The following is a 15,068-nucleotide window of genomic DNA, read 5'->3' as shown; positions in this document are numbered from 1 at the left end:
GAAATTCAACTATCTCATTCCTGTATGCCATCCACTTCAAGTATTTAGTGCCTAAGCATACTAAGTGAAGAATACCTTGGAGACATATGGTGGGTGTTTGAGAATGTTAAAACAAAAGCCAGCATCACCACACTTACAGAAAGCACCATGTACTTACTTGCCACCTATGCAGCGCTCCCTACTTTGTACTATTTAAAATTCTCATTAAAATATACAGAGAAGAAAACTTATACAACACTATCAGTGTAATTGTTTTAATGCTTACATTTTTTTTCTGTGTGTTACAAACTTGGGAGACTATCGTCTGGTTTATTTAAGCAAATACAAGATAAAAGGACATTAACTCAGGCCTTTCACAGCATACTTTGTACTGGAACAGGTAGCATATATGCCCAATCATTAGTTCAGGTAGCATACAAAATGCACAGCTGAGTTCTAGGATGTCTGGCTGCAGCGATTTCTTCATGCTCTCCTTTCAAGGCTGAATTCATATTGTTTAATGAAATTTTTAAAAATGGGATCTACATTAAGGCACAAGTACAGATTATTCAGAATATTCAAATCTGGCTCCCTGTGAAAAACAACAGGTGAAAAAACAAACACATACAAGAAGATACAAAGGGAAATAATTTGAGGGAAGGTCACATGATCAGGAATCGCAGTAATTTTATAGACTCTTACAGCACATCTTTTGCTCTAAGTTGCACAGAAGATGAACTCCTGCTAGGGGATTTGATACAGTCCTTTGCCTTAGGAAATAATAACTAAATGTAATCTGCTGAGTTAAAAATAACAGTCCCTGGTAGAAATTAGAGTTATTTTTGACAAGTTAATTACACATAGAATTAGCAAGGTCAAACTAATAGTTACTGATGGATGTGAATGGATTCAAGTAGAAAAAGCCCTGAGTGTGAGAGACCTGACAAAACTGGCATTGACTGATGAACAGCCAACAAAACAGAGCAAAAACCCCAACCCACTTGTTCCATTTCACATTGCATTTTTTTCCATAATACAGTAATGATTAATTATGTGGAAATAAAGTGTACAGCAGTCATCTTTAAACATGTTACAGACATAACCCTGATTTTTTTAATATATATTTTTTTTTTTATATATTATTTTTTTTTTACAATGTATCTGCAGATACTATTCCCAATTAACTGTGGGAGCTTCTTAACCCTTTTTACAGCCTGATCTTTTACTCCAGCCTCAAGTGAGGCTACTAAAGAAGGTATTTTCCCTAGAGCATTTCTGCTGGAGGTAGGGCCCGTTCTCAGGATAAATATGGCTGAATGAATCCCAATGACTGTTCTACTAAGTTTAAAAAGCAATAGGCAAATTAACACAGAAAGATCTTAAGTGAAATGCACTAAGGTGCAGTATTATAAAACTGGATACCGTGTACTTTGCATTCTGTACATCTTACAGCCCATATAGAGTCACTTGCTGGAAATCTGACTTACAAAACATGGAATTTAATGCTTTAACTGGAGCAATGCAAATTAATAGCATCCTTCATATGAAATCATGTAGACTATGTTTACCAATGTAAGACATCATTACAATTTGCAAGCTTTGCTGACTAATTTCATTGCATGCAAATAAAGAGGTACAGTTGAGGTATAAGAGCCTTAATGTCTTGAACAGTCTTAATATAAATACATATCAACTCTCCAAGACACTAAGCAGTACTGTCAGAAACTACTTCTTTTGTTTTTAATTCTGTATGCAGACAGGATCTATCAGCAATGCTAGCAAATTCATATTGAGCTAGAACTTGGAGATGTCTAATGATTAAGTACCTAGTTAATTTTTCTGTTCTCCCAAACAAAACCCTTCAGGCAGTATATTGTATTGGATCTAAATATTGCATAAGTACGAGGCTTAAGCTTCACCACAGATAATTAGGTAAATGTAAGGAAAAAAAAAAAAAAATGAGGAAAAAATATCCTGTCTAAGGAACATTAACATTCAGGAGCAAAAAAGGTTTTTCATGTTACTGTGTTGTTTTAATCATCATCCTCCTCCTCCTCTTCAACGGGTTCTCGTAGACCTTCGCTCTGACGACTTTTTCCAGCCATTTCCAAAAAGGCTTGAGCCTCAGGATCTACATCCAGGATACTCTTCTTACCTTTTGTCTTCAAAACACAATAAAACATAATCAATTTAAAATGTCGTTATGAATGAATCACTATCAGGCTACAAGAAAAAGACATACTCAAAAGTCCAGAAGTAATCTGGTTTGCAAGCTTGTCACAATGAAGCATACATATTTTCCAAGCGAGGCATTTAAGATTCACTGGGATACATCAAGTTATTTTTATTGCTGCAGTTACACAAAATAGTCATAAACTTTTCCTAAGATGACAGTACGCTATTTCAAGTTTGTTCAGGTCACAAGCCAGCCAGAACATCCTGGTTAACCCGACCTCAGTCTGAAGTGCAGATGTGAACTCTTTTTTTAAAGAGATTCAAGTACAATTCAACATTTTTTGTAAATAATTTGTTCTGTTTCTATTTATGTGTCCAGTGAACAGACAGGGCACATGAATTTAGAATGAAAGAAATTAAATTTAAGGAAAACACCACCAAATTGTTCAGACAGTTTAATAAGAGACTAAATTACAGGGACAGAGGAGACTGGAAAGAGGTCTCCTACTCATTCCCAGAAATAAATCAGGTGCAGAAAGACTAGCATAAATCTATTCACGTAAATTTATTTAAATTTACTATTGTTTTACAAGTTATGGATAAAGAAATCTTTTGCGTTCTCTTCCTGAACTATAGATTAGGCTTTACTTGTGAGCTTCTAGTGCTTACTTTCTGGTTTACAAACACTGGGTTTTAATGAACCCCTCCAAGGAGGTTCCTCCTGGAAACCATTCCTCAGTATCAGAAAGGCCTTTTGAAATTCAGAATAAAGTACAGCTCTTCCGACTCTACCATTTCATGGCTCCTGACGTTATTTCTTGTTGGCACCTTCAATAATTCCACTACTGTTTTGCCATTTACGTGCTACAAAATAAATGGCATCACAGGGCCAGTTAAAGAAAACATTATTCGTTACAATGGAGAGACAGCGTTTAATCAGAAAACTGCAACTGCCAAGTTTTGCATTTGCATCTCCTGTTCCAATCAGGACACAATTTCACAGGTTTCAATTTTGTTCACCTACCCCTGCACTTTCAGGGAGGTCTCCCACTGCCCAGACTTCCACAGCATCCAGTGTAAAATCCTCTTTTGCTGACAGCTGGGGACTGTTGTAGGTGGTACATCGAGGTTTTGCTTTACTGTGTCCCTTCCCATAGTCACTGTCTATCCAGAGTCCAAAGTACCCATGTTGTCCACCCATACCCTGTGAACCAAAGCAGCACACTAAGCACTTGCTACACATGTAAAACAGACTGGGCAAGTTATGAAACCTAAAGTATAAATTGCAATTTTCAGTATTTATGCCACACTTCTATGGATAGGTGAAAAAGAGTATTCCGAGTGAACCTGGGCTTCTGTACCAAAATCCAGTCTTCCTGAAGACAAACAAGAATTTACCTGAGTCATACTGCCCTCCCTCTACACTTTACAGAATACCAGTATCTGCAAGCATGTCAGCTACATCTTGTGCCAGAAATTTAGCTCATTGGCTTTTGTTTATTGACTAACAGTTCCATTTCAAACACAGTGAAAGTGCTTGGTTTTGCTCTTTTCCATTTAGAAAAGTATCTACAGAAACAAATAATGTAATTTGATGTTGTTTGCTTTCTTTAGAGCAAATTTACTCCAGACTGCTGCAATTCCCAAAGTTATGGGCACATAATGCCACAAAACTGTGAAGTGCTTTTCAAAATAGGCAATGTTTGTAGCTCTGTAGAAACTCTTCTGCATCTGAAGAGCTCATTCGTGGACTTGAGTAAAAGGAGCTTCTGCCACTGTAATTACACAACAGCAGCAGCCTACTTGCAAATCTTGTACTCTAATTCTGTTGGGCTTTCTCAGCCTCCCATTATTTAAAAAGCAGTTAGTGTGGCAGTGAGAACAGCCTGTGGAAAGATCCTCAATTACACAGATCAGCTAGCTTGTGCTGCTTCAGTGATGCAGATACATGCAGTCAATTCTTCCAGACAACAGGGAGGACTGCCAGAAGGACTTCTGTGGTAACCAAACTTGGCAAAAAGAATTCTTCCCAGAACCTCCATAAATCTAGCCTGCATCAAGACCACCTACTTGGGTCAGACGCAAATAAATTCCATCTTAGTTGATTCAGTATTTCAATGTACATATCAACTGAAAAGTATAGCCTCTATGCAGTTCTCCATAGTTCACACTTTACACTGATGCTTGAACACAAAAAAAGAAAAAAAAATCCTCCTACTAAAAGTATGGCACAAATAGCACAGAAAATGGATGAAAACTTCCTCAGAGAATAACAAGTGAAATACATCTGCTCACAGTAACAGAAGCAAAAAACACAAAACACTTCTAAACACCAGCCACGAATCCAATTTCCAAATTGTCATTTCTTAATACTTACAAGTCCATTTGGCATTGTTTGTTGGCCATGGTTCAAATACATGTAGTGGTCATTATACCCTGTGTATGTGTATACAGCAAGAGAGGGGAAAACAGAAAACAGAAAGCATCTGTTGTCACCTGTAAACAGAAAAGCATCTGAGGTCAGACAACTGGCCAAGTAGTAACTTGCCTACAAATAGGATAGGAAAAAAATATTGAAGAAGTGCAGCTGAATAAATCAAAGACAGCAGCTACAATCTCAGAAAGCCAATACCTATCTCTCATCAAGATCTAGACCTATTGTTTATTCTCAGTTAACTCTGTGCAGGGTCACAGAAATCAATGTGATTATATGGCTGTGACCAAGGGCAGAGTCAGAGGCATGACTAGTGCATTACATTACTATGTAAGGGTACACCTATCACAGGCTTGTATCGTAACATCTAAAACTGGCAAACTGCTAGACCCTTATCCTTAAGGGTGCAGACACCCTTAGTTCCGACTATATTGATATATAGATTATTTAGGGTCAATGACTTAGAGTACAGTGTTCAATATGCCCAGTTTGGTATTCGGAGGGACCTGTGGTGTGATTGTCTAGTATGCTACATGTGTTATTCCATCAGGAAAAACACAAGGAGAGTGTTGTGTAATCAGTGTAACATAACATTATATTAACTGACTGAAGTGGTAATTATCAAATACTAATTAAGTATAGGAATTCAGTTTTTAATGTAGCAAAAGTGAGGATTCCCAGCAAGACGGATTATTCAGAGTCCCTAATTTTTTTTCAGAAAGCCATCACGAGAGTTCTTTCCAAAGAGTTAACAAAAGTCCCTCTATTCTCCCCAGAGGTTTCAAGGAAACAAAAAGTTTAGCTTGCCCAAAGGACCCTTTTGCTGCTGGATTTTAAAAGGGAAACAAAGACAGACAGTGCACAAATGGCAACAAGAGGCATAACCTGGTGTTGGGCTCAGCTGTTCTGAGATGGAAGATTGCCATCTGCTGGACATCTTATTTAAACTCTAATTCATCGTCTATGCTGCATTTCCTTCATTTTCATTTCATTTTCAACCCATGCAGCTACAGGGGTTGATAGACTTCGCTGAAAAGAAAACTTGTTCCATGATCAGTAAGTCCCGCAATCTTAAAAGTCTTATCAAATAACAGACAAGCTGTAAAAATTAATCAGTAATATGCCTGACGGGGTACAAAGCAGCAATAACTTAGCATGTATTTTATATTTTGCAAAAATTAGTGTTATTTTTGCCACAGGAAAATACACTTGGAAGTATAAGAAATACTGCATGTCATGAAAGTAAAATGACAGCATCCATTAAGTGGACAGCATTCTTGTACCTGTACAGAATAGGCAATGTTTACCAGAGCCATGAGATACTAGAAAAAGAAAAGTGAGTTTTACCTTGAAACTGTGGCTTCACCTCCCAGGAGTGAGATGCAAACCCACCAAAGATATAACCATCTAAGTCCTTTAAGATCACTACACAAGGACCTTTGTTCACTATATGCCCACATAACTGTGAAAAGCTTTCTCCATGAAGCCTAGAAGAAAATAAAAGCTGCCACTTGTGCTGTAGCTCTGCAGGCAGAAGGGAGTTGATGTATATGATAGATGGGATGTCAAAGAGACTGACAAGTCCTCTTCCTTTGATGCCTTTGCAGCCTGGAACCAGGTTGAGTATGTCTTTGGTTTGGTCTGGGAGAGAATGCAGAACATGGAGGCCTTGCCTGATAACAACACTGAGGAAAATTGAGATCTGTGGAACTCTGTACACCCAATCCTCAATGACACTTTGATCAAAATTTGTCTCCATCAGCTGAGGACCCACAGGTTTTGTCCCATCTAAATAAGACAACACACAGAAACAGTAGTAAGTCTCCCGGTCTGGAAAATAATCAGTTGATTTTTAAGTGTAAACACAATATTCCATTATTTTAATGGAAATGAGACCACATATGAAAGGAGACAGTGACAGTAAAGTGTCAACTACGTTAAGCAGATGCATCCACAGAACTGAGAAACATTTGCCTGTGACATCCATTGGTTGGGCTGTCATGATTAAGGAACATGGACTCCTAATTACAACCTACCAGATGTTCTTTGCAAGACAGCAAAATCTATTATTACAACAGTGCAAAAGGACATACAGTCATAAATATATGCACATGCATCTAAAAGCCCGTCACCTGCAAGTCAGGTATTTGTAAAATAGGCGTGTTCCATGACAAATAGTTTTGTACGTCCACTTAAACCGGGACTTCAAACTAAAGCTCTCCTGAATTGAAGTTAGAAAGATGGTAGGGTAAAATAAATAAAATTCCCAAGTCATTTGCAAAACACTAGGTTTGAAATATTGGTCTCGCCATTTAAACTCAAAGATGTGACCTGAAGAGAAAAATTCTTGAGAGATCAGCGACTACATGAGCTCTGGGCCATTGTGGGATATACCACATCAGTGCTGCTTACCTGCAAGCTTCAATTCTGATAGGAGCTGAGAAGCCAGAGCCTTTACTCCACTTGCAGAATCCCTAGTATTCTCCGAATTCCAACCTTTCAGTTCCTTCCTGTAACTCAGTACATGGACTACAGACATGATCAGATCCTCTGTGAACTTAAAAGGTTAAAACATCACCATTTTGGCATTTCTTAAATGAAATTGCCAAGAGCTTCGAAGGACTTTCTGAAAATAAAGTCAAGTAGTACTGATGCTGTAATCCCAATGGCAGAAACATCCCATGACGAGTCAGAAATAACAGAAATGCTGTTTCAGAGTCATAGGTCTTGAAAAGTATCCTTTTTCAAGACTTTTTGTAAATGTTACTTCACAAAGCATCTCCATAACATAGGGCATGAAAGAGGGAGGGGAGGTCCAAACTTTGCAGTGGTAGGAGCTGCTAGTGAATTACTGTTTTGGGAGATCCCACACTTCTACCTTGCAAGCTATGTATTTGATTCACATATCTATCCTGCAACTAAAGCTCTAGAAAGCATTTTGCTCAGTTCCCAGAAGCACCAGCCACACCACAACCCTTGCTGGCTCTTAAATATAGCCAGTCTCTGCACCCTTCATAGTGATCCTGTGAACCATGAGACTAAACAGTCGGTGCTTTTCGCAAAATCCAGACCCTGGTTCTCAAAGTAGGCAAGTCAGCATGGAAAAGCCCACAGCTGAAATGGTCAGCCCATATAACCCGGTTTGCCTACACTGTTTGTCCCAGATCAGCAAGTCAGTGGTAAAGAGATAAAAAAACATACAAAAAGTCAGGAATCCCTGTTCTGAATTTTGTGCTCTAAAGATTACCTTCAAATTACCTTTCTGTCTCTGTTCTCTTACTGTCCCCCCAACACACATTTAAACTGCCTGTTTACCTCTTGGATTTGTTTGCCCTTCACAGGCCCTTCTGTCTTGGAGATCATTCTCATTATTATGGTAATCTTCTCATCTGCATTCCCTTTTAAGAGGTTTGACATAAAAATTACAAACTGCTCCTTAGCAATCTGTTCACTCAGCCCAGATGATTTCCCAGTCAGGTCAATACTTTTCATTCCGTTGTATAACCTAACAGTCATTTGCTCTGGTAATGGCTCCCGCATATACGCCTACAACGAGAAAAACAGCAAAGAACATATTTTAAAAATGAAGGATAACTAATATATTCCAGCTAATCTGTGCTGATATATATTGCTCTGAATGAAGGATTTCAATACCAAGTATCTACTATCAGCAACAAACTTTTGTCAAAGAACTGGTTTTCCAATAGAAAAAACCCTCTATTTTTACAGTATCTCCTTTCCAATACAATTTAGTGATTTAAGTTGATCTTGTTTTTTCCACAAATGCCATGGATTTTAAAAAACCCAACACTGAAAAGCGTTTACAGGATATTAGCAAAGGATTTCTGTATATTAACTCTCTTGTAAAGGTTTACAACTCTGCCGGTCCTTAACCCTGTTTTTGATAGGGGAGCTCACAGATACCTAAAAACAAAGAGAAAGTAAAGTTTCTCCCGTATATCAGTTTTGGCCTCAAGACAATGCAGGCAATGTGTTTAACCCTACATGCACATGTAGAAAAAATTCTGAGAAGTTTCCCTCTGCATAGCAACATCTAATTCAAGCACGGAACAAAACTGAGATCACCTGATTTTTATAAGGCATCCCTGATCTTAGGACAGTCGAAATCAAAACTTACTTATCTAAATTGCATGACTGGCCCTTTGAATTGAAATCTAACTGGTATACATCATCATACATCACAACACCATGGGAAAGATCTGACTCCGAATTCAAGAAACTTTCAGTATTCAAGATAATTACACTGTTTAAAAATAAATAATCTAAAATACATCCATACACTAGGACATGATTACACAGTGTCTTCACTGCACAAAGCACTGTGCATAACATGCTGAACACCTGACTTGACTCATATAGAGGGGTGCAGCCCAGTGGGGACTACGCTGAAATCAATGGAGCTCCACCTGCATAAAAGCACTCCGGCTGTATTCAGTGGAGCTGCTATTACCAATCTATTGCTGGCTCAATACCACTCCTATTGAAGCCACCAGGGCTGCTCCTAGTTTATGTTAATGGCTGTTGCTGTGCATATAGGGCAAGATCCAGTATGCCAAGCTCTACTCTGCTTTTGTTGACGTCAGTGGTAAAACTCCCATTGATTTCAGCAGAAGCAGAATTAGCAGCCAGTCCTGCACATTAGAGTGCTTCATATTGAGGGAGGGACTGTCACAGGGGGGACAGCTGTCTTTAAGAGGCTTTCTAAAAGTGCTACATGAGCCTGAAGCAAGACAAGCAGCAGGGAACATAATTAAAAACACTATACTGAAGGGCTTTTTACTTCACACTGCGGTATCACCTACCTACCCCCTACCCTCTCCCACCCACTACTAACTTTGTTGCACAGTTTTGTTATGCTTATAGCTTTTCCAATGAGTAGAACTGGGGTGCAAAAAAGGACTGTAAAAAGGGAAACTTTAACAAACATCTAACAAACTCACACCTCTGACAGTTTAGAATCCTTGTCTTAAATGGCTTCAAGAAAGTATTGAGAGATACCTGCTCTACCTGCTTTCCAAGCTATGCAACACAGCCTGCTCTGATCCAGAAGCCACGTAGTTTCCTTCTAGTAAAGCACTGAGCCTAAGCAGAGTACACGAGGTTATGTTTGGGGCCTCGTCAATGTTACCAGACTGTTGCTAGATCAAATCTGCCACGTATCAATCTAGCTCAGGCATGAGCATAGACACCTACGAGGCAAGCATGCCACTGCAACAGTCCCTGCACTAAGGAATTAGGCACCTACAGACAGTCTTTCAAAAGATTTTAATTTAAGTTGGCAAACAAAAAGGCAGGAAGGAAAAAGAAAAAACGTTCATCAGAAGTCACATTGATCTAGGGGCAAAGCTAGAAAGAGAAGTTCTTCCAGGTCCCAATCAAATAACAGACACCAAGGACCAGGTTCTTGGACCTATTAGGGCTGAAAAGCTGGGCAGCAGCAACACGGTTTCCAAACTGGTGGTAGCTCATAAACAGCCAGGCTGGAGGAAGGCTAAAGCTGGTCTGTATGCAGATGCATTGCTAAATACCTTAAAATAACCTGCTGCTTTCCCTGAGTTTTAATTTGGTTCCATTAACTGTGTAACATATATAAAAATACACTTTTAATACTGCATTCATCTGGCCACTTGGTTCCTACCTAACTGAAGTTACCAAGTATTGCAACAAATCATTTTCCTCTTCTTTCTTGATTAGAAAATGAATGCAAAGTTAATCAGAAAGCATAATGTATGTTAATTAGCTAAAACAGGGAGCCACAGCTTAATCAAGTAAAATTGAATTCTCTCCTTCTAATGCAAGTGAAAAGATTAGAGACAGGGATGCAATTGAGGGAGAAAGATAGAACCAAATACAAATTGAATTTGTGACAGCTTCTCAAGAAAATCTGTAAATAATCACACACTCCAGGGGGAAGAATATTCTTCTCATTTTTCAAGTTTCTTTAAAAATATTTTCATATGTCCCAACTTACTTCAGAATCAGGAAAGCTGCACATTGACCTAACAGTACAATTTAAGAGAAAAATACAAACCTGAAAGTCACTACTCACGTTAAACTGTAAGAAAAAGTTAATGTTTTGGGGCAGGATAGATATTTAAGTATTACATTGAGACGAGCAATCCTTAAAGAGTAACTATTGCCACATCCTTTGTTTCTTTCTGGAATTATGTTCAATGCACTACATCACAGATATATCAGGAATAATAGATTGTCTTACCTGTAGTGCTGCCAGAGTCACAGTTTTCTTTATACCTTTGCCATTTTTTGCTCCAGCTGAGCCACTCAATCCTGATAAGGTATCAAATACTCCATCAATGACAGATTGCTCCTCAGGAAGAAATCTGGAAAGGTGATTCTGATAGGCATTGCTTTCTGCATTTCCCATCTTTTCAACCTGAAGCAAAGGAAAAGGAATAAAAAAAAAAACAAAACAGTAAACACAGAAAGGTATCACAATGACCATGAAAGAGATATCAAACAGATTAACATACCAGTGCAAGTTTTACAAAAGCAAATTAACAGCCTTCCAGGAAACTATTAAAATTACTGTTTAGTCTCTATTCACTGAGACTTAACGAACTTGAAGAACATCCATGAACAGTAACTGTACTTTAAAAAATGACAATCTGCCAGCTCTTTGCTAAAACCATCCTGTCTACCAATTCAACCCTCATTCAAGTCTTATCAAATGGAAAAACCAATATGATCTAATGATTAAAATAGTTTGCACAAAGGGACCACGGGTCTGTCAGCTGGAATACATCAGTGACATGAAGGAAATAGCCTGATTATGGATTATTTATGACAGATTATGCTGCATCTTTTTGAAGCATTAATGGACTGAAGCTAAGTCTGCCAATAACACGTGGCACTAAAACACCATCACTGTAAAGTCTCTGAAGATGACATGAGAATGTTTTTTCTAAAGACGCAACACAAAAATCATTCAAAAAGCTGCCAAGAAACACAGTAACAAAAACATTTAGGAAGACGACTCAAGATCCATCAGAAACACACAGCTTCATATGAAGTCAATAAATTGTTGAGAGCTGGTAACCACAGAATTAAAGTTGGGGCGGGGGAGGCGGGGGTTGGTTTGGGTTTTCCACGTTTAATGGTACAACTATGATTTCTCTGTCCCAGGATTCACCTGCATTACAGAGACTAATGTTATAGTGTTGTCTGGGCCACATGCTCTGGCTTTCTCCCTGGACCAGCACAGCACAGACCTAACAGTGCCATAGTAAGGCCTGAAATCCCACCATGACCGCAATGACAGTCACCACTGTAAACAGCCTTCCCATCTATCTGGGGTAGACACACTCCTGGGGTGACAACATAAAAAAAAGATGAGAAGAGGAATAAAACATCCTTTCATAGTTTTCTTTCCTCAAATTCCACATCCCTTCTGGCACCTCACTTTTGGTGCAGGATTCCCAGTTCCACAGAGATCTCTTTTTCCAGACAAGCCCTTCACGCAGCCCTTCAGCAGCCTCAGAAGGACTCTTTGTTTAGCCTAACCCAATCCTTCTGTCGTTAACTGATGCTGACTTTGATAAACAACTGTACCTAAGCAGCTGGGTTGGGCTTCTTTACCTTCACTGACCAGTACAGGCCCCAAAGCCTCGCTTGCCTGTGAGGAAGATGTCGATCGCGGGGTAAACCCTAAAGGGTCAGTGGAAACGACTGTAACCTGGAAGAAAAACCGCGAAGACACTATTAATTTAAGCAGCAAACCGCTGGAGGACGGGGGTCCTCGACCCCTCTCCCTCAGCCCGTGACCGGGCCGAGGCGGCCCTGGGCCGCAGCCCGGCAGCGGGGCCGAGGCCCGGCGCTGACACACCGCCCTCCCCGCACCGGCGCGAAGGCTGGACCGGTACAGGGCCGGGCAAAAGGCTTCGCGGTTTGCCATTTTACCGGTTTATTTCCCGGTGTGCTTAGTCCATCCCTCCCCAATCCCCATCCCAGCGATGGGTGTGAGGCGAGAGGACCCCCCCCCCCCCCGCTCCGCTCCGCTCCGAGGCGGGACGGGACGGCGCGGCGAGCCCACCTCTCTGCTTACCGGCAGGGCACCCTCGGCCCCTTTCAGCCCCCCCCCCTGGATCGGCCCCTGGACTTTTAAACGCGCCCTGGCAGATGGAGCCGGCGCCGGCCGGCGCCTGTAGGCCGCCCGGCCGGGGCGGAGCGCGGTGAGGGCGGGAGCTGGGCCGCGGCGGGGGATGGCGCCGCCTCTGAGGCGGCGGCGGCGGGGAGGGACGGGCGCTGTTGGCCCCGGAGCCCGCTGGGGAAAGCTCCGGAGCCGAGCGAGGCCGTGGCGGCCCTTTCTCCCTGAGGGGGGCCCTTTCTCCCTGAAGCGGGCCTTTCTCCCTGAGGGGGCCCTTTCTCCCTGAGGGGGCCCTTTCTCCCTGAGGGGGGCCCTTTCTCCCTGAGGCGGGCCCTTTCTCCCTGAGGCGGCCCGGCTCCCCAGCCCTAAAATGTGGTTCAAATAGAAGGTGAAAATTCAGAGTTGTAGCTGGGGCAGAGCGACCAGCGCCGGCGGCCACTGTCAGAGCTAAAGTGCCTGGGTGCCCGGTGCTGAAGAGGTTTTAATAAGTACCGGGGCAGATCCCAGAAGGGTCTGTGGGAGAAGGCGTTGCCGGCCCTGATCTGTGCTGGGAATAGCTCTTGGCTTTTGGGAAGGAAAAAAGATGTGTATGCCTGTGTGTAATATACGTACAGACACATATATGTCATTTTCAATGTATACAGTCAGGCTCTGGTGAATTTCCATGGCGATAGGGAGTGGAGAGAAAACACAAAACTTCTCAATGAGTAGGTTAAGCTTCTATCTCGTGGCTGGCAAAATCACGCTGTACAAGGCTGTACAAAGGCTGAGGGACAAACGCAACATTGCAGGGACAGTGCTTAGGGATCCGCCATGCCTTCAGTCGGCGACATGAATACGTATGAGAAAAATTATAGCCTCGGTGGTTGCAAAACTGGCCCCAGAACTCACTTTTTTCAGATCAACAACTTTCCATCTCAGCTACGTTACTTCAGCAGCACTCCCCTTGTACTTTCAGGCGCAGGGTTTGGTTCCTGAAATCTATCTAAGCCTTTGCCTTCATAGCAGTGACGCCTCATCTGTCCGTGCTTCGTCTAATTCTGGTTGGTTTGTTTGCAGCCAGAGGTCAGTGTGAAGCCTCCTTCTAGCCAGGGGGAAGATGTGCAGATTCCCACAAAGCTGGCGTTGTTTGCGTTTCTGCAACCAGATACCATGGAACAGGTTAGCAGCTTTGTCATTTAACTTTCAATAATAGTCTGATCAGTGTGTTTTCAACAGAAAGCATCTATGTTCCTTTATACATACAAAAGAAAGAAAATAATCTGTACTAGCCATGGCAGAGCTCCCATTTTTTTTTTTGTTCTTTTGCATCAAGTAAAAATCCTGATAAAGTTAATTTCCAAAAATACGTCTGTTTTTTTTTTAAATCTTCATGGTATGCAAAACTTCATAAAAACCTGTAGAATATTCTTCTTGTTGCCAGCTCAGGATTAGGAACGTATTGACCAGAATTCCAAGATGGTCATGTTTGAATAAATGGGTACTGCTTCAGGTTTGTTATGGTCATCACAGAGCCAGGGAAGTTAACCAGCTTGTATCAGCAGGATCAGGACATAGCAAGAAAAACCTAAGGAAACGAATGGGATGTTCATGTAATGTGAGCACAAATTCAGCAAGGCTCAAGTGGAAACTGCTTGAGACTTATTTGTCCACACGGTGGCACCGTATGTTTAGAAAGTTAGCTGTGTAGCCTACACTGAGTGCTTCAACCCTGTTGAAAATGTGTTTGGATTCCCGCGTTTATAGACTGCATGTGTGTGGAAGTAAAAGCTCCTATAAGAAATTAGTTTCATCTCTTTCCCATTAACTCTGCAAACATAATATGGACCATGAGGACAAAACTCCATTCCTGGTAAAAGTCCCTCCCTGGCCTACATAAGCAGGTCCTGGGAAAATGTCTGCTGTGATGGTTTGGTTTGTATAAGTATTAATTAATTTCCAGTTGATGCCTAAGGAGAAAAAATGAAACATACAGAAGAAGAAAAACAAAACTTTTTATTCAAGTTAGGTTTTTCTTCTTTTCTTTATTTTATTTTTAAAGGCTAATGTTTCTGTGGACCTACTGTTTCACATGCAATTGGATGCTTTTTTTTTTTTTTTCTTTTTTTTAAGGGTTGAGTTTCATACTGTAGCTCTGTCTCTAGGATATGTTGACAGTCTGGAGATACAGGACTAGAGATCCTGGTCTAACTGACCCTGCACTAAGACTGACTGGCAGACTGGCTGACCAGTATCATCTTCACAAACATATGGTGATTTCATGACCTCTCTTCTCTAACTATTGAGCTCAGAACGACTCAAAAGCTACTGAAGGGTACCTGGCCTCCCTTAGCTCCAAGCAGCCACTTTTGCAAA

At 41.0% G+C, this 15,068-nt stretch overlaps 1 protein-coding gene across 5 annotated transcripts; it reads right to left on the bottom strand.

Moving 5' to 3' along the window:
* Positions 1–240: 240 nt before the first annotated feature.
* On the bottom strand, positions 241–12,797 carry MEAK7 (MTOR associated protein, eak-7 homolog). 5 transcript variants are annotated; one of them, XM_030025059.2, is made up of 9 exons: positions 12,672–12,788; positions 12,179–12,302; positions 10,827–11,003; positions 7,904–8,134; positions 7,001–7,145; positions 5,936–6,376; positions 4,532–4,650; positions 3,179–3,358; positions 241–2,141 (listed from the first exon to the last, which is right to left on the bottom strand). In XM_030025059.2, exons 3-9 carry the CDS (start codon positions 10,992–10,994, stop codon positions 2,013–2,015), a joined length of 1,413 nt encoding a protein of 470 aa, XP_029880919.1. In that variant the 5' UTR covers positions 10,995–11,003; positions 12,179–12,302; positions 12,672–12,788; the 3' UTR covers positions 241–2,012. The 5 variants fall into 5 exon arrangements, with proteins under 5 accessions (XP_029880919.1, XP_029880920.1, XP_029880922.1 ...); XM_030025060.2 differs by having other exon boundaries at positions 12,206–12,302; XM_030025062.2 differs by lacking the exon at positions 12,179–12,302 and having other exon boundaries at positions 12,672–12,797.
* Positions 12,798–15,068: the final 2,271 nt, after the last annotated feature.

The sequence above is a fragment of the Aquila chrysaetos genome, chromosome 9, assembly GCF_900496995.4.
Source record: "Aquila chrysaetos chrysaetos chromosome 9, bAquChr1.4, whole genome shotgun sequence".
Lineage (NCBI taxonomy): Eukaryota > Metazoa > Chordata > Aves > Accipitriformes > Accipitridae > Aquila > Aquila chrysaetos.
The sequence above is the reverse complement of the archived record's forward strand: the minus strand, read 5'-3'. Positions and strand labels throughout refer to the sequence as shown.

Excerpts from the sequence above, each read along its gene's own strand:
- MEAK7 (XM_030025062.2), bottom strand. The coding sequence starts at position 10,994 with ATGGGAAATGCAGAAAGCAATGCCTATCAGAATCACCTTTCCAGATTT. Across the intron at positions 7,146-7,903 it reads AGGGCAAACAAATCCAAGAG|TTCACAGAGGATCTGATCAT; the intron begins GTAAACAGGCAG and ends TAACCTTTTAAG. Across the intron at positions 6,377-7,000 it reads ATCAGAATTGAAGCTTGCAG|ATGGGACAAAACCTGTGGGT; the intron begins GTAAGCAGCACT and ends TGTCTTATTTAG.